The 23,511-nt window shown below is 40.5% G+C and overlaps 3 protein-coding genes across 4 annotated transcripts; 1 reads left to right on the forward strand and 2 right to left on the reverse strand.

Moving 5' to 3' along the window:
• Window positions 1-1,551: 1,551 nt before the first annotated feature.
• Window positions 1,552-19,934, reverse strand: LOC122403415. The gene is made up of 4 exons (XM_043406924.1): window positions 19,597-19,934; window positions 3,510-3,677; window positions 3,329-3,445; window positions 1,552-3,145 (listed from the first exon to the last, which is right to left on the reverse strand). Exons 1-4 carry the CDS (start codon window positions 19,768-19,770, stop codon window positions 3,062-3,064), a joined length of 543 nt encoding a protein of 180 aa, XP_043262859.1. The 5' UTR covers window positions 19,771-19,934; the 3' UTR covers window positions 1,552-3,061.
• LOC122403414 (dynein axonemal intermediate chain 3-like) lies at window positions 4,351-7,452 on the reverse strand. Its single transcript, XM_043406923.1, has one exon. The coding sequence runs from the start codon at window positions 7,389-7,391 to the stop codon at window positions 4,605-4,607; it is 2,787 nt and encodes a 928-aa protein (XP_043262858.1). The 5' UTR covers window positions 7,392-7,452; the 3' UTR covers window positions 4,351-4,604.
• Window positions 19,935-20,676: 742 nt separating the features above from the next.
• LOC122403375 (syntenin-1-like) lies at window positions 20,677-23,260 on the forward strand. 2 transcript variants are annotated; one of them, XM_043406867.1, is made up of 8 exons: window positions 20,677-20,843; window positions 21,151-21,216; window positions 21,283-21,474; window positions 21,537-21,647; window positions 21,736-21,971; window positions 22,053-22,206; window positions 22,289-22,398; window positions 22,476-23,260. In XM_043406867.1, exons 2-8 carry the CDS (start codon window positions 21,166-21,168, stop codon window positions 22,528-22,530), a joined length of 909 nt encoding a protein of 302 aa, XP_043262802.1. In that variant the 5' UTR covers window positions 20,677-20,843; window positions 21,151-21,165; the 3' UTR covers window positions 22,531-23,260. The 2 variants fall into 2 exon arrangements, with proteins under 2 accessions (XP_043262802.1, XP_043262803.1); XM_043406868.1 differs by having other exon boundaries at window positions 20,693-20,812.
• Window positions 23,261-23,511: the final 251 nt, after the last annotated feature.

Consider the following 23,511-nt stretch of genomic DNA (forward strand, 5'->3'; position numbering starts at 1 on the left):
GACTGTATTATTTTGCTTTCTGGTCGGTGATATTCGTTTTTTACGATATCACCGACGCGCACAACCGGGTAGACGAAACCACAACTCCACCGGTCGGTGCACTCTATGTGGGCGATTCGAGTGTGTTCCTCGATCCCTTCGAACGGCGAACCACCACCAGGCGATAACCAGTATGTCGGTATCTCCGTTACAGTGGCTCAAACCGTATTCAATAGGAAGAGACTCAAAGTGATTAACACCGAATCCCTAACGTCGCAGTCGCGGCAACGAACTGCAACGTTCAATCACAATCCTGCGTCTACGATCGCGTCACGCGCAGCGTGTACAGTGATCGCTCCAACAACAGGCAGATTGTCCTTTTATTCGAGAAAATCTCAAGTCGCTATGACGAGATTTTCCTGAATAAATGAATGTCCGCAAACTTGATTCGATTACGAGGAGAGAGATCGTCTCATTCTCCTCGGAGCTTCGTACGAAAATGGGAGAGATCGTCACAGGATCTGCTCCTGATCGCCGACGGCTCACGAATGATCCGTAACGATCTGCAAGCATCGACGGCCACGGCTGGGCTCCGTCGCGCAAGCGCAGAGTCGCGTAGCGACGCATCGCGCTGCTGGGCCCGGGCGGCTACGCGCCGCATAGCCACGACGCGGCGCTGCCGCGTTTCGGCTGTCGATCTCGATTCGATAAATCGATTCTTCTCTCTCTCTCTCTCGGCGCTAACAACACGATTTCTGGAATTTGTTCTCAGAATCGAGAATTCCAGTGAAGCTAGCTAGCAAAAACACGAAAATGGCCGCGGTATACTAATCTAACGAAGAAAAAATTCTCCGTCAGCAGAACCTTCTAGAATTACGCGAATTCATTATAGATACGGGCATCGCGGCCGAGTTTTTACGTCTCGGACTCACGCGATATTTAAACAGAGTTCCTTTTTGGGCTTAACTATTTTTTGTATTCTGTAAATGTTGTAAAAGAATTTTAAAGTTATTTCAACCTGAAATATGTATAAAAATAATTCTCTATCGTCAACAAAAATGCTTTCATCCAGTTTGCTTGGAATTATCGAAGTTTGATATAAACAATTCTGCCCGTTCTGTGCTTAACTCTGTTAAAAATTAATTTGAAGCACTTTCAACGTTGTTTTGCATGGTTAACGTGTTTTTTCATTATGGTGCTTTGCTTATGTGAGCCTGCATAGGCCGTAAAGTAAAAATGCTTGGGTAGTCGAGATTCCAAATCGTATGCCGTTGACGTGAGGTCGGATCAGTGATGCCAGATTGAGCACCGGGTGCACTACTCGCACTATGCCAGATCACGCGTACGTGAGCTCGCATGTTCAAGTGCGAGAAGGCAAATGAGCCTTCCTCTCTCGACTCCCACGAGACGGTCCGAAATTATTTCGGGCAGCTTCGAAGAATCGAGAAAGAGTGCATGCGTCAGTTTGCCTTTGTCGACTTTCCGTAACTCCACGACCTCACGTACGCGTGATCGGTGAATAGTGTGAGAAAGTGTAATCAGGTGTTCCGGGTACACTCGGGGCTCCGCCTGGCATCTTTAACCTCGCTTAAAGTTTCATTTTACGAAAGAAATTTGATCATAATTAATTTTACTATAACTCTAACCCCGTAGTAGACGATGCGATAATAGGTATACACATTGAACTTGGCATTGTTTTATTAATCATCCACATCTTAACAATAAATGATATTTTCCAAAAAGAAAGAAAATGATTCAAACGCACATACGTGTACATATCTTTGTACATGATTAACGACACGTAACAAATATTGACAATCCTTAACGAACAACAGTGTCGGAGAAAACACAATTTCTTGAACAAACGCGTCATTCGATGTTGCTTGTTACCATGATTGGGGGGGGGAATAAAATAAAATGCGCTACGTTCGATCTCCACTGCGTCATACGTCGTGTAACGAAAGTGAAAATTGTTCGAAATTTTACCTATTCTTAGCTCACGTATTTACATTTCGATGTTGACGTCGAAACGCGACGAATCGTAAGCGATCGTGTATGTATTTTGATGATAATGCGCGCAAAAGAGAATACAATATATTTGCAAACATAAATTTATGTAGTGATCGACTCTCCTTTCTTACGCTTATATCGACGAATGCGAAATACAGAGGTGCTCTTTACGTATGAGTGAAAGATAATAATAAAAGAAAAAAAAAAAAACAAAGACGATGAACTGCATTCGATTTGTGCAAATATATTATCTTCGTAAAATAGATATATATATATATATATATATATGTATATATAAATGTATGTATGTATATATATAATTTGTGTATACATATAAATAAAAACTCGCGATAGTGCGAAAAAAAGGTACGATTAGAAGTTAACTGGATGGAAACAGTGCTGCATGAGATATGCGTATTTACCAACGACCGGGAGAATATTCATTTGCAAATTGATAAGTCTCGAAAAACGCCCGAACGGATCGACGTCCAATATGGACCTTATCGACCATGGGGCGCGATTTTTACAAAACAACCGTAGCTAACATCCTCGTCGACTACAACTATTTGTATCGCGAGAAACACTGAACGGCGTGTGAAAAAATATTCACAAAGTTCGCGTACAGTCGTTTTGGTGTTACGTCGGCGCAACGACCCGCCCTAGGCACGTGCAAAAATCTGTTTAACTTACTATTCGTTTTATCGGTCGTTCGACGTTCTCGTGGTCGTCCAGCAATATATATATAAGTAATTATATAGTAAGACGTAATTTTTGCTGCTTCGAGGTCGACGACGAGACCGATCGAAACGCGTAGCCGAACCGGCTATATCTTAAGGCACATAATTTAATAGAGTCTCTTCTCGTTAAGCTACGACACACGATCGGGGAGGGGTCACGTTGGACTAGCTTCTTCCGAACCATCGATTTCTCTGGATTCGATAGTGTTTAAGACCGTGTTCGTGGTTGTTGATTTCTGGCCGTAGACCGACGGACCGCGAGAACCCCAAGTGTAGTAGCCCCGCCATAGAGTTGCTCTTCAGGTATCTGGCGTCTCTTCGAGTACCGATCTTCTTCACTGCGTGTTGCTGCTCTTCCACTCTACGTACAGGAAATACGCTCCAGCGGCGTACGCGAGCGTGTTCAAGATACCGAATACCTGTGATGCAAACACCAAAGGGACAACATGTAATTAGCCACAAGTTTTAAAGTTTAGTTCGCGTTAAAGCGTAATGTTAATTTTAATTTGAACGTGTCAATGATAATTGGATTTTTACTACTATTAAAATACTAAAATACTGATCAAAAATGTTAAAAAAAAATACAAGTCGATTATTCTTACCCCGGCAGCGATATTCGACGGAACACCAGAATGATTATGTACCGCGCTCCAGACAGACAATTGAGCGATGAAGGCAATCATGTAGAGGACGGCAAACGACGTGGTGTTCAAAAGCTCCTGCAAACGATAAGATTTCAAGTATTGGATCTACTCTGCGTTCGGGCAACTCTCCATTGCTTACCGTCAAAATCCAGTTGATGGGTATTTTAAGCGCCTCTCGAATGGACAGCAAATAAACGAAACACCACAACAGAGTGGCGATGAACGCTGTTACGGCGACGAATAGAAACCAATGGGTTGCGCCCACTCGTGCCGGAGATGCGCATGCCATGCATAATATGCCCAGAGCCTGAAACAATCACCATACACGTATGCGTTTGATTAAATTTTATTTAATCTTCCCACGAACAAAAAACAAATATGTTACGCCTCTTTCTTCTCCGATGATTCTTATTGTGTCTTGTTTATTTTTGGTTTCAATAACCATACAAATTATAAATCTTTCTCCTGTACTCGCCACCAGAGGGCTCGACTGACCCTTTCTATACTATATAGACTACATAATATCTCGTTGTCTAAGGCAGGGCCTGCTAGAATTGCCTTATTAACTCTGTGGCGTTGCTTCCCATGCTCGCCACCAGAGAGGTCGCGCTCTCACAAGCGCTCGACCGACCCCTCGGTTGCTATATATACATTCCTCGAACGACTTACCAATACCCCAGTCGTCTAAAGCAGGACCTGCTAGAAAGCCTTACTGATGAGTCCACTAGCGCCCCCTCCTTTCCTTTTCTGTCCTCCTACGAATTTCCTGAGATCCTACCCGCAGCGCCACAACCCCTTGCCTTACGATTTAATTTCCAACTGTGCGTGCCAAAAGCGACACCTAGGTTTGGCTCGGTAGACTTATCACGTCTCTGAGACTTCTTATTCATGTTTGCCCCGGTAGACTTATCACGTCTCTGAGACGTCATTGTCAGCTAAGGGGTTAATTAATGAGTCCACTAGCAGGCCCGGGACGAAGTTGCTCCTCTTCACCCTTTCTTCTCTATCTTCCTACGATCTTTCTCACGTATTCCGTCAGTAGAAGCAGTAAAATTTGTTAACGAAAAGTATATTTACGAAGTGTCGAAGGCTGGGGCTGGTATCGGTGCAAAGTCTCTGTGATAAACGGAAGAGGGGGAGACACTATACATACATATGCGGGGCGTAAAAGTTGTAGGGAAATAAATATATAAATAAATGGATGGTCTATGAATTTTTAAACATTTTATCGTTTTCAACTCGAATCGGTAAAATTGTTCGTTAACATTTCCCGAGCTCTACTACGTATTTCATCGTATTTCCGCAAACAATCGTCGACTGATGTTGCAAGTTTGATCGTTGGTTCTTCGGGCTTCGAAGCCTCGTTCTTCGACTTCGGAATCTCGGGAAATTCCTCGGTCAGCGCTCTCGAAAAGTACGTTTCCCAACGAGCAGTCTCGTCTCGAGCTTTCGACAGCTTCGTGTCTCTCTCCTCTTCCCGGAGAACAAGAGGAAGCCTCTTTGCTTCCAACTCGGAGGGGACTAAATTTTTCTTGCCCAAAAGCACGGACCTCATTCTATCGTGCTCCCTCGACGACCATGCAACGTCTTTCGGTCTCGGAGCGCCGAGCGTCCGTTTCTCCGCTTTCGATCTCGAGCGTTCCTTCTGCTCCCGTCGAAGTCTCTCCCTCGCCTCATCCAGTTCTTTTTTGCGTTCCTCGTCACGCCTAGCCGATCTTTTCGCTATCATGGCCGGATCGTTGGCGAGAAAATCGTTCTGCCAACTGGCGAATACCTTCTTCCTCCGCGTTTCTCTCCAAACGTACTCCTCGAACCAGTCCATCCTCTCGATCGTGCTGTCGCCGCGAAGATTCTCGGGTTCGCTGAACGCGCGAAAAAATCCACCCTCGTCCGCCACGCCGATCGTCTGGAACAGCTGACCGGCCATTGCATAATTAAACGACAACAAACGGGTGATCGATTTCGACGATACCGTCTGCGAGACGATCGCTTGGCTCGATTCGTTCTTTATGTCCCAAAGTTCGAGTACCCCGCGTTCGCCAGCGAGCACAAAAACGCCCGGTTCGCTGGCCCAGCAACAGGCGGTGTAACTGCAACAGGTTCTCCGCCAAAACAGCGCCCTCTCCAAACAGTCGTCCTTCCAAACCGCGAACACGCGACCACCGATCGTCAGAATCACGTCCTCGAGATGCGGCGACCGTGTAATTTCCGTAACGGGACCGTCGTGCATGCACGAACGTCCCAAGATCCTGCACTCGACAGCATTCACCGTTCCCTCGTCAAACATCTGCTCGTCCCACGTGCACCTTATCAGTCCATCCGCGCAGCCTATCCACAAGCTCGGGTTGCTCGTAATTCGAGAGCTTTCGCCTTGGTTCCAAAGAACGCCGCCAGACGGCAGCTGCATACACGTCAACCGTCCAGGTTCACCGTTCGCGCCGGGAATTCGAAGGCGAAGAATCGGTTGGAAAGCGTCCTCGGGAACTTTGTCGTCGAGATTCCACACCGCGACGGTGCTATCCTCGGAAGCAGTTAGAAATTGCCGGCCAGCGGCGACGGACGACTCTGTCAGCTTTCCATTTGGCTCTATTTTGTACTTGGCAGGCATCCATTGGATCCTCCGGACGGGGAGTCGGTGAGAGCAGCTCGCGTCGGAGACAGCTACCGCGGGAATCTCGATATTTATCTCCTCGTTGTGATCTCTCGTGTTCCAGACGATCACGCGACCGCTAGAGCAGCCACCGATCACGAGGTTCGCGTCGAACGGACAAAACGCGACGGAATGTATTTCTCGACGATGCCGTAGACGATGCAGAGGGCGCAGTGGATCGTCGAACTTCCAAACGAGCACCGCGGAGCGATTTTCGTTAACGTACGAAATCGCCGCGCGATCCACCGATCCCGCAGGCAAGGAAACGTCGGAAATAGCTTTGTTCGAATCAGCGAACGACAACTGCTCGCGAAAGGCCGCCGCCTCGGCGGGCGTTCCGATCGATCGTTTACCCCGCGATAAATTCTCAATGTCGTCCACGTGCACATTCACCGCGGCGTTATACTTAACCGCGTCGATCATTTCTGGCGAACGTGCCTCCAGAAACAATTCCAAGGGTGTCTTTTCTCTGGGTTCGTCGTCGCTTTCCTCATCCAGGGCGTCGCTTCTCCCTTTGGATCGTTCGTCGTCGGTACGCTCCAATTCCTCGTCGTTCGTCTCCCCGCCATCTTGGGGCTCCTCGTTGGCCTCGACCTGCCCTGTCAACGCGTCCTCGTACGCGTACTGCGTCCACGCGTTTTTAGGATGCCCGGGATACGTTTGAACAAACGCTCCTCGAGGCTGCGAGTGAGTTTGGGCGGCTCGAGAAACGCACTTCCTGTCGATGTTCTCGTACTCCTCGTTCGCTTTCACGAGTTCAGCGTAGCTGTCCCTGCAACCGCTCGAATCCCTGTCGCTTAAACATCGAGCGGAGCCTAGGGAGCCGCCGGGCAATATGATTTCGATCTCGAACAGCTCCCTCGTGTTTCTCGCGACGATTTCGTCCACTTCCGACTCGCTGCCCGACGAGATCCACGGTCTCGCGGTTTTCAGTATCTTGTCGAGCACTCTGCTCGAGATGGCGCTGGTGATCATCTTGTTTCGCGCCTCGACTGCACGTTTCGCTTCCTCGGTGAGACAGATCACGAAATCGTCGGAGATCAGTCGCGTGGAGGCGTAGCCCACGAGGAACGCGTTCGATTCGTAGGCGTAGATCTTCTCTTTGAACGCCGTTAGAGGCGATTCCAGCCGTTTAACGACTCGCACGACCACGTCTCGGTTCGCGTAAGCCCATGGGTATTCCAGGAACACGTCCTCGCCCACCAAGCAACCCAGTTCGCGTTGCGTCTCGGGATCGAGCTTCACGCGTTCCACATTTTCGATATTTTCGGCGACCAGCGTCCAGCTGAGCGGACGCTTGTCTCGTCTCCTCGGCATCGCGCGTTCCTTCGCTGTGGCTCCGGTGCTAACACCTTGAACAGACTCGAGCATCGATCAAACGTTCCTTGCACCTTGGAAACCATCTTGGTTTCACCGATACACCGGAGGTGCACGCGTTCAAATAAAATTCAGCGAGTTCAGCGCAGATTATTTGCATGGAAAAATGATTTATACCTTAGAATACCAGAAAAGGAAAATAAATTTTAATGCTATCATTTTTGCCCAATTTGCCAGTCTTCTTGACCACCAGTCATCATTTATATTTATTCCTAGCTAAGTATTCGAATAATGTCCAGCAACGTGGAAGGGTGAACGGGCGCGAAAGTGTGAAGGATTGGAACGCTGGAACTGTGCACCGAAGGAAGAATTTCACTTTCACCGTTTGAAAACGTCGTTGACCGCGATAAACGTTCGACTAAGAATTCCTACGCTCCGCGACAAAAAACATAGCATACCAAATAGCTTGTGCTGATTTGTTTGCTCTTGCATTACATATCGCTTTTCGAACAGCAATAGGTTGCACGTACACGGATTAAACGCTACTTTTTTACTTGTTTGGTTAACATTAATCTGAGAATGCGAACGTTGGAAGCTGTTTGCAACTTACAAGTTATTGATATTCGATTGCAATCGAGGCTGCGTTAAACATTCGAAGACGCTGTTTTGCTCGATTGTCGCGAGAATGTAAATTGGTTTTTAACTGTCGTTTTCGCCGCATAGAAATACCACCCTATCCATTGACCTTTCGAGAGTGGCGCGCCTAGGCGAATGTCTCGTCACTCTAAATATACGCACCTGACAAGTAGAAAGCCTCATGGAAAATAAAAAGGATCGCGTGCACTGCAACGCACTTCGCGACGGTGTAAAATCGTTTCCTCCGATGGCCGTCGAAGCAAAACTGCTTTTAAAAATATTCCATCGTAGCTCGCGCGACTCGTGAAAGCACCACGCGGAATAACGGGTGTTCCAGAAATAACTTTATTGGAGAAATAAATAACGGCTCGAAAATGCAAGTCGAGGTCTCGTATGGCGTTAACGTCAACTTTCGATATACGTACATGCATGCACACGCAACATTAACGATAGTAAAATGGCAGCGATCGAGTGCTCGCAAGAAAGATGTAGAAAGAATGGGCAGTAAAATGATGCATAACAGTTTTATTATTTATTATATTAACACTCTTCAACAGTTTATGGTTATATGTATTATTTTAGGATGTCATACAGATTTTACTTACGAGCCAAAGAAATTTATATGTATTCGTTTATATTGATAATAAAATTGATACAGTTGAAGCAACTATATCTGTTGTCAGATGGCGAGTAACCTGATTTTGTCATCACAGACGAGGTATCAGTTAGACCAGCCATCTCATAGAAATTGATGTCGCACTGAAATACCGACCCGGTAAAAAAACTAGTGGTTTTCGAGCGACCTCTTCGTTTAAAAAACTGTGATTCAGAGAACTACAGCCAATCGAACTATTGAAATCAAAGTCAGCAAACGCAGAAAATCTCTTCCCTTACAAACACGTACAGGTTTGCCATTATTTACAAACGCAACGTTTATTGTTACTACACGGTAATAATAAAGCGACGAGAATAGATGTGCAAAAAGCTGCGAGTCCGTTCGACTTTCTTGTGTCCGAACTGAGTTGGTAGTGTCAAAACTAGAAAATAAAAGAATAAATGTCTTATTGTGCCGATTATCCAGAATCTTCGATTAACATTTACTATTTGATTTCCTAGTTTTAACTTCTGTGCCATGCGTGTCTTATAACCTAAAATACACTCCTTCAAAGTGGAACGAAATCTTAAAAAGATAATGCGTCAAATTATAAGGGAATTCTTGTAAGAAGATTTTAATTCCGTTCGACTTTCTTGTGCCCGGACTGAGTTGGTAATGTCAAAACTAGAGAATAAAAGAATAAATGTCTTATTGTGCCGATTATCCAGAATCTTCGATTAACATTTACTATTTGATTTCCTAGTTTTAACTTCTGTGCCATGCGTGTCTTATAACTTAAAATACACTCCTTCAAAGTGGAACGAAATCTTAAAAAGATAATGCGTCAAATTATAAGGGAATTCTTGTCAGAAGGTTTTAATCTTCGACTCCGTGATAGTTTTAATGGGACATTGGTTGTTCGATGGTCAACAATAAGATCAAGGCTAGCGGTTCAGTGAAGATCCAGTAATGGACAAGAGATAGGACCGATCGAAATAGTTCTCCCCACCCTTCCATCATTTCACAAAGGGGTATTGGTCAAGCCACTGCTGACGAATTCTTCAGTATCCCTGGGACATTTGGGGGGATCGGATCTCGCGATTTCGGGGGCCTACTCTCCCTTTGCCAGGAATTCATTTTGCTATATCGAATTACCCAACAAGCAGACGACTCGATCCTAAGACCTGTTGCACGATGCAACATGGCGTCGCGCCGCGTATCTCCTTTACCTCGTTTTCTTTGATATAATTGCTTGGCGGAACTATAAACGAGGAGATCGAAGGAACTTTTGATTCCTTCTATCTTCTAACTTTAGTAATCTAAGAATGTGAAAGGAAGATTGATGGAACTTGGATTTCATCTACCTCTTTTCCCCTCGTGGTAACATCGAGAACTAACGGTTGCGAATTTAAAATAGTTTCTTTAAATAAAATTGTTAATAACAACCTGTACACTATGTAAGGGATGGAAAATTTTGGAAAAACTAACGAAATCTGTTCAAAATCTCTCTGTTCGGCGTTAAACAATCGCTTATGAGGTTCAGAAGAGCGGAAACAAGTAATAGTTGAGACGTCACGCGAAGCACCATTCCCAGTCAGTTAGTATCGCTAAGGGTCAGATCAGTTTATCAAATAAGGGGTGATTAAATAAATTGAACAGAAGTAACACGATGACCTATATAACACATCATTTTGTTATTAACCCTTTCCACTACTTTCACGAGTCTGACTCGTAATCGACATTTTGTCAAAACATAAATATCACGAGTCGAACTCGTAAATATCGATATTCCGTTCTTCTGAATTTCAGAGTAGTGCAAGGGGGGTTAAAATATCGTTAGAAGATAATGTGTACCAAAGAATTACAGTGCTGTAAATAATTGCAACTATATTGAGTGATAATACCACTGACAAACTAAACTTTAGAGACAAAAATAATCGTTTCTAAGATTAATGAAATCCGTTCAAAATTCCCCTGTTGACCAATCGTTTGTGAGGTTTAGAAGAACGGAAACAATACTTGGGACGTCGTCACGCGAAGCACTATTCACAGTCAGATAGTATCGTTAAGGGCCAGATTAAATAAATTGAACAAAAGTAACACGATGATCTATATAACACATCATTTTGTTATTAGATATCGTTAAAAGATAATGCGTACTAGAGAATTACAGTGCTGTAAATAATTGCAACTCAACCATATTTTTCATAATATTAAAACAAAATAACACAAAACCGTAAGGCTTACACTAGAGTGAAAAAAAGATAAATGTGGAGAGAAAACAGAGAGGGTTAAGTAACTTTCTTGCATTCTATATACTACATAGAATACTTCCTAGTACAAAATGTCTTCATGTTTTTAAATAGACATTATCTCCAACGTGATTTGACTATACAGAGTGTTCTGTAACATGCGAGGCCAAAAAAATTCACTTTGTATCACTGTTCGTTAAATAATGCCCTAATGAAAACTTTGAGATTAATTTTCTCTTGAATTATTCAGAATATTAGAATCCAGACGGATGCAGATGGTTCGGTAGAAACAGAAGCGCTTCTTGGGCATTTGTAACACGATCTTGTCTACGCATACACGCAGAGAAAACCGCTCAGTCGGTTGAAGTTGAGAGAATTACTTACTCAAGTAAGTAAGCGAAGACCACATACAGATAACACACGGCTTGAGAAGACTATACGACCCACATACGCTATTCGTATGCGGTTACCAAGTGGCTACCGGTTGCAACCTACGCCGATAACTTATGCTGATACGTTCATTTATGCGAAGCTACTTGACCAATTGTTAGACATTAACAAAGAACTTGGCGAAACGACTCTCGAGCGTATCCGTTTTGAACTCGTGCAAACGATTTCTTTCAGAGTCATATGGTTTTGATTTTTAATCAATACTTTTCCAGTGAGCATGTAAAAATAACGACATTAATAAATAAAGACCTTATAAACACGATAACGCAAAAATGAAATCAAAAACCTTGTATTGGAATGCAAAATAATGAAATTCAGATTCGGGTCAAAATAGACTCAGAGTCGAATCTATTTTTCGAGGATATTTAGAAACATTTTCTTTTTATAATGGTGGATAAAGTCTTCCATTGTCAAATTAAATACATTGTATCGTAAAACAAAAGTACCAAACAATCTTGTTTTCAAGCTGTTAACACGATGTTCCCTCGTTCGATGTGTTTGAGCGATGAAATTCGTTTATGTCGAGAAGATGACGTAAGTATACTCTTAAAGCAGCGATGACTGCTAGGCGCGGTTGGTCTTATCACAACATTCCAAAAATAATAATTTTACAATCAACCTCGACTTAATATATCGATGAGATTTAATCCGTCTCGCCTGTTGGTCGTGCAAAACACGACAAAAGTTCACAGAAACAAATAATTTGAACATGGCCAGAACGCCCGGAAACCATGAATCATAAAAAAATCACTACGTCGATCGATTCGCGTAGACCGAGCCGTTCGGTGTTCGTTCCACTTGTTTGAATTGGCTAACTGTCCAGTTTCAACGCCACTAGGCGAAGTGTTGCAATTTTTTTCTATTCGAAAGGAATAACCTTATAATTTATCTGCAAATGAATTAGTGCAATTCCGTAATACTCGAGCGAGTCGACTTACGCTATCGCGCTCATATAATCGCGGCACAATAAACTGCTATAAAAATAGACGGCCAATTAGCAATGTAAATCGCGTTAAATGAAGCCACAGATTTTTAATTACGTTTATGCGTGAACGTACGAAACGAAGGCGAGCAAAATTTTATTCGAGCAATACATAACCAATAAAGCCAACGTATGGAATTCGTAAGGTCTATTTGGCCGAACAGTTGAATTTTTATACTTGAATACAATACACGACTTGTCTCGTAGTGCCTCGAAAAATGTAACACCGCGTTTACACGTTCATTTTAGTACATTATGTAACGTGATAGGAGAATTCAATGTCATTACAAGTATGTCTCTCAAATAAGTACTCTCTGATAAATTTCATTTCATAAATAAGTCATATAAATGTAATTTAAATATGTTCTTTTACATATTACCTGCCCAAAGCAAGCCTTTTACATATGTATTTTTGCTACAATGACGCAGAACCAGAATTACTATTGCGTGCCGTCAGACACTATACAGGGATTCGTATTGTGAATCATGCGTATCGCTGTTCGTATTCGTGCAACTGGAGGTATGCACATGTTCTATTACCCTACGCAATGTAGCTTTTTTCTAAGTTTGCGTCACTCAGCAAGGACGAGACAAAAACTCAAGATGACTAATGATGCTTGTAGCCAACTATTGGCGATTAGTTTGCGCAACGACTTATCCGCGACGTAACACCACGATAAAATTCGTAGAAGATCGTCGTACGTGACCTGCACGTGTACATAGATTTGTCAAATATTCTCACAATGATTTAGGAATTACGAATATATGAACTTTGATAACGCGATACGATCGAAAAATGTCATGTTAGAAAGATACGCAACGTAATTTAATCGACTGGCCGTATTTGCCACATGAAAACACGACGTATAACCTAAAAGTGAAGCGACCCCAAGTTTCGAAGCTTGAAAAAAAGCTACAGTAGAATCGAGGTTATTCGAACTAATCGGGGAATATGGGAATTGGAATAAGAAAATTTTTTAATGATCGACTACTCGCTGATTTGTTAATTTTAAATTAATAAAAGAAACGTAGAAAGGTGTGGAAAGGAGGCTATCTTTAAGATTAGAAATTTTATTTTATATTCTGTATGCAATTAAATCGTTAAACCATATCCTGGCGAGAGTGAACGCAGTTTATATAATAATGATCCTTAAGAGATAAACATCGCTCCGGGGTTGGCGTGCCCATCTTTTGTACAGCCGAGACGAAATCCGACATCAGCAGATATTTATACACGGCGATATCGTTAAGCCTCGAAATCGTCTTTATCTTTTACCAACGGCCGTAGTCGACAACCGAAAAGCATTGTTTTTTTTAAGTGTCGTCTTTCACGCTTCAGTGGCACCAAGAGGGATCCCCCCAGTTGGGAGGGATGAAAAAGTTGGACTCACGAATTCACAGAATCATGTCTGCAGTTCGTTCCAAAGATTATTACTGTAGCTTCTATGTGTATAAAGTCGCTTCTTTCGTTCTCAATAGCCGATGACAAGACGTGTCATAAAGAAGGGTAACTTTGACCCGCGTTTCTAGAGGTAACGACACCGATGATTAGCACCTGGTGGAATTTCTCAACGTCGCCAACTACCATCACCCTTGCAAAAGCACACCGTGACACATCTCTCCGACGAACAACCTAAGAACTGATGTGTTGGATTCCAGTAGAATCGACAACACTTTGTTTTCTTAAGAAACTCGTACAACTTGTATTATGTCGACTTCAATATTGCAAGCTTTTATACAGGGTGTTCGGCCGCCTCTGGTAAAAATTTTAATGGGGAATTCTAGAGGCCAAAATAAGACGAAAATCAAGAATATCAATTTGTTGATTGAGCCTTCGTTAAAAAGTTATTAAAAAATTAAATTAAAAAATTTCAAATCCTCCAGGAAAAAATTATTTTCGGTTGCGGTGGCCAATTACAATCATTTTTGGTCAATACATATACCCACGAAATCCTACGCACTTTCGAGAAAAAAATTCCTAATCGAAAATGTAATTTATGGCCAGAAATGTTGTCCGAAAATTTCATGCGGATCTTTAAAATGTCATAACTTCTGAACGGATTGAAGGATTTTAATTCTCAAAAATGCAAACGACGCGTATTTTAATCAAGAATACGTAGAAATCGCAAAAATATGCAAAAAGTTGATCCTTGACCCCGCAAAATGAGAAAAACCCCATAAAAATGGTCCAATCTTCAAACAGCCATAATTCCTACAATAGTGAATATATTTCAATGAAACTTTTTTCTGAAGTAGAGCTCATAGGTACCTACAAAAAAGTATTGGCCAACTTTTTTGTAGGGCGTCAAACAAAATTATTAAAAATGAAAAACGAATTTTTAAGAAAAATCGACAGGGCGTAGGTGCCTAAATTTTTCAGCGAAAAAAAAAAATTTCAAATCGTTCTAAAAAAATTATTTTCAGCTGCGGGAGTCAATTTCAATCATTTTTGGTCAATATATATACCCCCGAAATCCTGCGCACTTTTGAGAAAAAAATTCGAGAATGTGTGAAATTTTTCAACAAAATTAAAAAATTTCAAACCATTCTGAAAAAATTATTTACGGTTGCAGGGGTCGATTACAATCATTTTTGGTCATTACACATTCCCCCGAAATCTTGGGCATTTCGGAGAAAAAAATTCAGTACGGGCGGAACTTTAAACGTTAATAATTTCTTAACGAAGCCTCCATCAACAAATTGGTATTCTTGTATTTTTCCCGATTTTGTCCTCTAGAAGTAGTGCAAGCCTACAGTGCTTCATTAAAATCAAAGTTAGAACGGCTACTACCATAATGGATGTGGCTGCGCAAGATGTAAATCATCAAAATCTGCAAAACTGTAGGAGGCAATTTTAAAAAATCGCATACCAATGGATTTGTAATAAAATGCTCGTCATTTCTTGTCATTATGAAAATTTCAATAAAATGAAAAATTAAGTTAATAAATTTTTTTTTGTTATAAACAAATTGTATTTTTTTAAATTTTTTAACACCATGTTATTGTACATAAGAAACCATCAACCTCGCCCATTAACAATTTTTTTGTATGTCTTTCCGTTTTCGAGATAGCCGTTTCGAGCCAAAACTTCAAGGGGTGGTTTCACCCCTTAAACTCGAGTTACCGCAGCTAAAAAAAAATACGTGTCGATTATTTTTGGCTGCTTTATAAGTGTACAAAGTTTCATCAAAATCGAAGCCGGACCGTTAGCGATGGTTCCTTGTGAGTGGTGTTTATATGGTCGTGTTTTTGTCATCCAACAGACGGAGCGATGCTTATAAGAATCCTACGTTCGACAAATATTTTAGGTTACGTCAATTTTGTATCATCCTGTACGATAATTCCCTTGACCAGTTCATATCGGCTTGAATATGCCGCGGATAGTCAGCGCTACGAGGCGCGGTTTGTCCTTGCGTATAAGGTACTCGCGTGCAATTAACTGTGGGTGCATAACTTGTTGCACCAACCGATATGCTTCGTGCACAACCTACACACCATAAGAACGCATGGCACAACGACGCGGGAAACGTTGTAATAATCGGCATTGCGTAATTCGCCGCGTCACTTGTTTCCTTTGGCGTGGCTGATTAAATTTTGCGTGGTTCGAGCGGCTCTGGTCCACTAAACACCAAGTCCATCTATCGTTCGAAATTGTAAACGGCTGTCACGTTAGGGAAATGCAGAAACGCGATCGTGTATCTGAAATTTAGGTTATTCGATATCTAAATTTTATTTTAATTTAATAAATTCGAATATTACAGAGTATTACATACAAATCTTTGACGCTTATCGCGATTTCGCAGATTACAAGGAAGGATTGCGCGAGGAGACCTTAAAAACGTGGACTATTCTTACGTTCTCTTCTCACGGTTAATGGAAGACAATCACTGACCGGAAAGGAACTCGCGTGAATTACCATGACCGAAATTAATTCTTTAAATGGGACAATTAACTCTCGCTGATATATACTATTATTGGAATATATGTAGATCGAGATCAATTCGGAACAATCTGTGTTGTTTTGTTTTCAACGAAACTGCAATTGTACCATTTTTAAAAATGAAACAAATGACATCCTGTTTAAGAACGACATATTATTAAATTATGATATCAGTTCACTAACGAGTCTAAAACTATTATTCGTTATTCTTGTATAAAATTATAGGTTATGTACGCTTGCGTAAGTAAATAAAAGGAAAACAGAAATACCTCGCGTTATTGAAACAATGAACATTTAGTTTTAAAACAACTGATTTATGAACTTACGTTGATTAGGAATTCTATACTAAATTCAGCGTGTTTTACAATCCTGCAATGTTTTGAAGAACCTTTCAAGAACACCCTGTTATTTCCTAATGCGTTTCTTCGATTTCTCTAATTCTCGGGTATAATACAGTGCGAAAAAAAAACTCTAAACTGAATCAATACAACAGCACTTAGCCGCTTATCGACGTTTTAAGAAACGACTGACCGTGGATTTACACTTGCATTGCATTAAAGAAACGAAAATACTTTTGCAGATAGTTGGAAAGTTTGCAGACTCTACTATCAGCGACCCTGAAAAACGTTGGATTCGTTTTGTTCGTGTGTAACATAACGTACGATCCAGCCTGTACGCGATTGTACGTACATACATAGACGCGAATAAACATGACGTACACGAAGTGACACGATACATAGCATTCGTATTATGCCAGTTGGATTATTGTTGCCATTTCTCGTTTTCTCTGCACGCAATTCCACGGAGCAGGCTTCACCGTTGATTATTGGAATCCAAGGTTCGGGCGGTCCAATTTGCATAGTGAATACGTCGATGCAAACAACAGCAGCCATTGGAGATGTTTACACCACTGATAGTATTTAAGGCTTTTTGCGCCTGGGATAATAAAACATTTCGCGATACGATTTGTTTTTTCCCGAATATAATTTACCGCTGATTTGCATTACGCAACGCTGTAACGATTTGCAACGAAGATGTCAACAGTTTATAAGCGACCATTTGTTTCTTTTTTCTTTTTACCAAGATAGCTTTCAATCGAGTACCAATCCCGTTAATAAAATTAATATTATTATCTGTATAAAATATTGGCTAAATTGATTGCATGAAATTCATGGTAAAAAAATTCCCCACCCCCGACCTACTCAAATTTTTGTTTAAACTATTGATGGTACCGCAAAAATGTATTGGACTTTTGTGTTCCTCTCGTCGAGACTTACAATTTACGTCGATCCGACAACTTCGAAATTTTAAACTTTAAAGCCATTTTTGAAAAAATGGCTGGTCATAAAAGTCTAGTATTTTACAGATTACGTTTGGACACCAGCCCCTACAAGTCTGCCAAATTTGGTTCGAATCCCAGGTTGACAGGTCATGGCCTCCCCTAGTTGGGGTCTAAATGAATTCATGTGGGTTGGTCGTGAAAGATCGAAAATCATCGAAGAGAAGTCAAGGACACCTTGAATTCTTAATGAATCGTTTCGATACCGTTGGTACGGCCTCGTCGTATGGCAGTAGAATGGAAGTCTGAGTATGTGGGACGCCACGTATGGTCCCGGTCATCGGGATGAACATGTATGGTCATCGAACGTGTGTCTAGTTCGTAGAGACGTGTCCGAGCGTATCGAAACTATGCCATCAGCGACGAGAATCGTTTCGAGTTTTTGGTTGATCGGGCTCGATGATCGTCCATAGTAAAACGAAACCGGTTCTTCCTTCGTATTCTCAATGTCGTTGATATCACGGTACGTGGAAACTCGAACTACGACCGTCGGAAGAATGCCGGCGGTTTCGTCGTCGCGGCTAATTACGTGGAACAAGCGACTCGCTTTACAAACTTATTAACGCGGAACGATCGCGACACGCCGAACGTATTTTAATCCGTTGTGCGTTTCCCGTGGCGTGTAAACGTTCGATAGCCGATGGAAATGCATCGGGGAACGTGTTTCCAGAGCAGAGGTCTCGTGAAATAACAGTACGGTGTATTTGATTTCCATCTGTTGGTAATTCGATCGACCTGTTGCAAAGTCACTATTGAGATTGGTCACGCATGCTTCGTACGTTTGCGCACCGAGAAAGACCGCTACGTCGAAGGTCAGGTTCCGCGCATCTCGTTCGGAATCGTTTGCTTTATCGGGTCTATATACGTTCGCATTATCGAACGAGTTAAAACGCGATAACGAATCGTTTATGAGACAAACGAAATTGATAATCTCGATATTTTCGTTGCTAAACGTTCACGTTTCTTCGAATTTACTAGACACGAAGGGAATGGACACGCGAAAACACGTGCGCTTTTACGTGGCAAAGTTCGACCGAATCGATACGTCCTTTTGCCTAGTTCCAACGGTCGAAAATAATCGGCGCTTCATTTCCAACGAGTAAACCGAGAAATGTCGCCGGGCGTGTCTCCGTCTGCACGTGCATGAACCAAAGAGAAACGATGCTTACCGATGCTGATCACCTAACGGTATCGTCGATTTCGATGGGGAAACGTTGCAGAGACGACGAAACGAAAAAAAAACTGTTCGTAATGACAGGCATCGACGATATTAGCATAAGCTATTTTACGAGTAGAAACGGCTATGTTTATTTCTTGGAAATATTTTGTTAACCGTTCCGTAAAGAGATTACTGTTACGTGGTTATGCCGTTGCGGGTAAGTTCAACGTCACGGTGTAAACCGTGGAATCGGCGGCTACGCGTGTTCCTCTCTGCACAACAAAATATCAGATGTTTGATAATGAACGATAACGTTGTTCGAAGGTGAAACTGATACTCCCGTTGTAAAATGCACCCCGGGAACCAGCCACGAAATCACGTAGCGCTTCAAAACGCTCGCGTTTAAAATAACAATGACAGATAAAAGATACGAGAGGATTTATAACGTCAAAAACAATGCCGAGTGCGTGCCAAAATCCAATATGATGAACGACATCGTAGAAAATAAAGCGTTCTTACGTGCAATACGAGTTACGAGAAACGATGGTAACCCTGATTTTTCTCAGGACAATAACACGATAAATTATACGAAATGTTCATCGTAATCTGAAGAAGAAATTGTTTCCAACGAAACATCGAAGTTAAAAATATGTAGTGCCGTTTAAAAACATCAAGGTAATCTCGATTCTTTATCGAGTAAAAAGATTTTTGGACGATTGTACTATTGCAACAGAAATACTGAATAACTTTTCTTGGAAACGCCTTGTACGTCAATTATTTTTCGAAATAAACTTGTCTTGTTAAAAAAAAAAAATAATACTGATTAATTTTTTTGTTTAAGTAACACTCTGTATGGCACGAACCGGATGAAGATCGATAAACAACGTTTGATATTGTCGTACTCACCACTTGCACGAGCTTAATGAGACCGGGTATGGTCCTGAAGTAGGGTACGTTTAATCTAATGCCTGCCAGAAAATTTGGTTGACCCGGTTCCGTCTTCACAGTGGGTACCTGGCGAGGATTATTGCTGGCGTTGTTGCTGGAACCGTCCATCGTCACAACAGTCTCCGACATCATATTATGTTTCCTTCACGGCAAGTGTACCACAAATAACTTCGGCGACGTATATTCGTCAGTGAAAGGCACCAGCGTAAACACCACTAGAGAACGAAGGAAACCGGTACTGCTGCAGCCGAACTCGAAACACCTGTTGGTTCACCACGACCCGCACGGAGGCCTCACCGCTGTATACTACCAACATATTAACCAACGACCCGCTATTCCCCCACTATGATCTATTTTCCCCACCCTTACCCGATACCTTCCTTAACTTGCAATGAAGTCCGGAACGCAAGGCGCCGATCGCCACGTTGTACATATGCGTCTCTTGCGGTTCTTTCGCTTCCTCTTCGCCTGTTCCATCCGGCAATCCATCAAATGAAGTGTATCATGTCTCGTTAACCGTTATAAACCTTACGCGAAACGTTTCGATATGTCACAACCACGTCCATACATTTAAAATACGAAATATGTACCGAACAAATATTTGCCACGAAGGAAATACGTCAAATTCGTAATGTTTTAGGTACTTTTCACCATTACTCGACAAAACAATAGTGAAGTATGTTTCGAAGCATTGATCATATTGTACAATATGTATTACACGTTAGATTGGGGTTTAGATAAATATGTTCCATTTCCATTTTAAAAAAAAGTTGTATATTACTGTAAAGATACACCGTTTTTTAGATTGTTCAATTAAGTTGAAAGCATCTCCGTCGAAAAAAAGCAGGTTTTGCGGCTGAAGTTTCGAATTGAAATTATTTCGCGGGGTTGCAAGGGAATGTATGAAGGTGATTGGTACACATTATTCGCAGATAACGTGACTAGATCCAATCGTCTACTTGCAGTGACGCATTGTACGCCGTAGCTTAAACCAATGAATCAGCTGTTATAACGGAATTGACGTTAACGCTACTTCCAAGATTGTTTTATCATCGTTTCTGGGTTGTCAATGGTACTCCAAGTGGTATTTCTGGGAAATTCTGCGATTCTGTGATTTCCTTATCATTACGCAAAATAGTGCAATAATTACTAAGGAATATCTATATTACAAAAGGTACTTGCGTTTTATCAATCATTTTTTAAAGGTATGGCATTAAAAACTTATTTATAAATCCAAACATTTATGTATCTTTGTTAAATGTCCGGCAGATTCATCGCATCGGTATGCAGACATTTATCGGTTAAACTATATACAATATCGCTGAATATTTGTATTTTGCATTTTATGTACATATTTATGTTTCGTTTAAAATACTTTTATAATGTATTAAAATAAAATAGAAACTTGCAACTCTGTTTGTGTTGTTATTTTTTCCAAAGTAATTTTTATATTGCTACTAAGAAATGTTTTCCTTTGAAACAAGCTTTGTATCGATACATATTTATTTACAGAAAAATCGGTACAAAATGTCATTGTACCCTACCCTTGAAGACATGAAGGTGGATCATATGATGAAGGTATGTCATATAGCATAAACATTCAACTATAAAATTATGGATAGTATAAATATGTTTTATGTATAGGCTCAATTCCAAGCAGAGTCGCAATATGATGTTCCACCCATATCGAATAAGGAACATATAGTTCCATCTGCACCTAGCTATAATTCAAGTGCTGTATTATATCCTCTGTTAGGAGAATACATGGGGATGGAACTCAGCGAAGCAGTGATAGCAGAAAACATGCCTGAATATTCACTTGTGAATCGTTCAAGTGTAAGTAATACGATGTAATTTATAGAATTAGAATCTTATTAAAGTTTAATTTCATATTTCAGGTGACAGTTAGTGTACCTGTTCCATCTGGACCAATAGCAGGTATGGTTGCACCATTATCTGGACAATCTTTAGGATTGCAGAGATCGCAAGTTACAAATGGTATAAGAGAGGTAAATAATTTCATATGTATGCATATGTATATACGTAACAACTAATTACTGCATTTACAATTTTGATATTATTATTTGATTGTTATAGTTAATATTATGCAAAGATAAAGATGGTAAAATTGGTTTGAGAGTACAAGCTGTCAGTAATGGCATCTTTGTATGCCTTGTAAGTCAAAATTCTCCGGCTGCACTTGCTGGTTTGCGATTTGGGGATCAAATTTTAAGTATCAATGATATTTCCGTTGCTGGGTGCACGATGGATCAGGTTCATAAAATGCTGAGAAACACTGATGTTAACGGCATCAGAGTAGTTATACGCGATAGGTTAATTTAATTCATTTGTTCATGCTCTTAAGTTACAAAGTAATCATACTTCAACTATTGGTATAAAATTATTCATTTTAGGCCATTTGAGCGTACAGTAACCATGCACAAAGATAGCGCAGGGTATATCGGTTTTCAGTTTAAAAATGGAAAGATAATTGCGTTGTTCAAAGATTCTTCGGCCGCTCGAAATGGACTCTTAACGGATCATCAACTGTTAGAAATTAACGGAAAGGTTATATTACAAACTTACGAGTCGGCGAATTTAATGTAATTGACTAGATTCGTAAATTTCACGTTTATTTAAAATGTTTTAGAATGTCATCGGATTAAAAGATAAAGAAATTACGGCGGAAATTGAAAATGGCGGAGACATTGTCACCATAACGATTATACCCTCGTACATTTACGAACACATGATTAAAAAGTATGTACGCGTTAGAATACGATGACATGTTTAATCACATAAAACCACAAATACTAATACAAAATTGTTTTTTCCAGAATGAATACTAGTTTATTAAAAACACTTATGGATCACTCTGTACCAGATGTTTAAAACGAAGTAAGTGCATTTAAAATATTCATTCAAATGATTGTCGACTTTGGTTTTGTGTTTTATTGATCTGCAGATCTGTATGTGATACCTTATGCTTTTGTATCAATAGAACAGATTATGAACATAAGTTTTAAATTACAAGTATGGTGAAACATTTCAATCTACCGTACTGGCCAAACATTTAACAGATGACTTCATAACAATCAGATTATTTTTTGTAACTAGAAAATTTATAAAAATAGTTATGTTATCCATCAGATAAAATACGTTTATGTGGGGGAATGTATTGTTAGTTTGCAGATATATGGATGACCAATGAATATTCAATATTTACAAACTAAATTAATCGCAATATCAATATTCTTTATTATCGCACTAAGTTCAAAATATTTCAGTTGTTTAAAGATACGTTTATAACGCTGTTATCTTTTAGTGAAATATCTTCATGATTATTTATGAAGTCTTACAATAGCAACTATATATAAGTAAAATGGGAACTTGTAGTTAATGTTTATTCTTGAATAGATAGTGCAACCATCTATGGTTAAATGTTTTAAAAATTTTTATAATGTTAATACTTTTCTATACAATTTTATCTTGTAAATATTTGTCTAATTTCTTTATCACTGTTATTACAATTTTTATTTTATTAGACTCAACTCCTGTGCAACCAATGTTCTAGATGATAATACTGTAATTGATAAATGTTATACTTCTTTCTGTTTATTAATGTGCCAATTTTACAAACCATAAATTATACACCTAGTTGATTAAGATAGTAATAAAGTATTATACACAAAAATATTCTCCAATTTATTTGTTAATACCCTAAACACGAATGTAAGTAACCCAGTGTTCAGTTCAATATATATTAGATAAAATCAATAACTAAATTTCATCTTTATTTTTTTATATGCATTATTATATCTTTTCATATACAGTAGAAATTGTGAGTTTAAACGTATAATAAAAATACGTGCC

The sequence above is a fragment of the Colletes gigas genome, unplaced genomic scaffold, assembly GCF_013123115.1.
Source record: "Colletes gigas isolate AHSC1104 unplaced genomic scaffold, ASM1312311v1 Colletes_gigas_Sc00051, whole genome shotgun sequence".
In the NCBI taxonomy this organism is placed as follows: domain Eukaryota; kingdom Metazoa; phylum Arthropoda; class Insecta; order Hymenoptera; family Colletidae; genus Colletes; species Colletes gigas.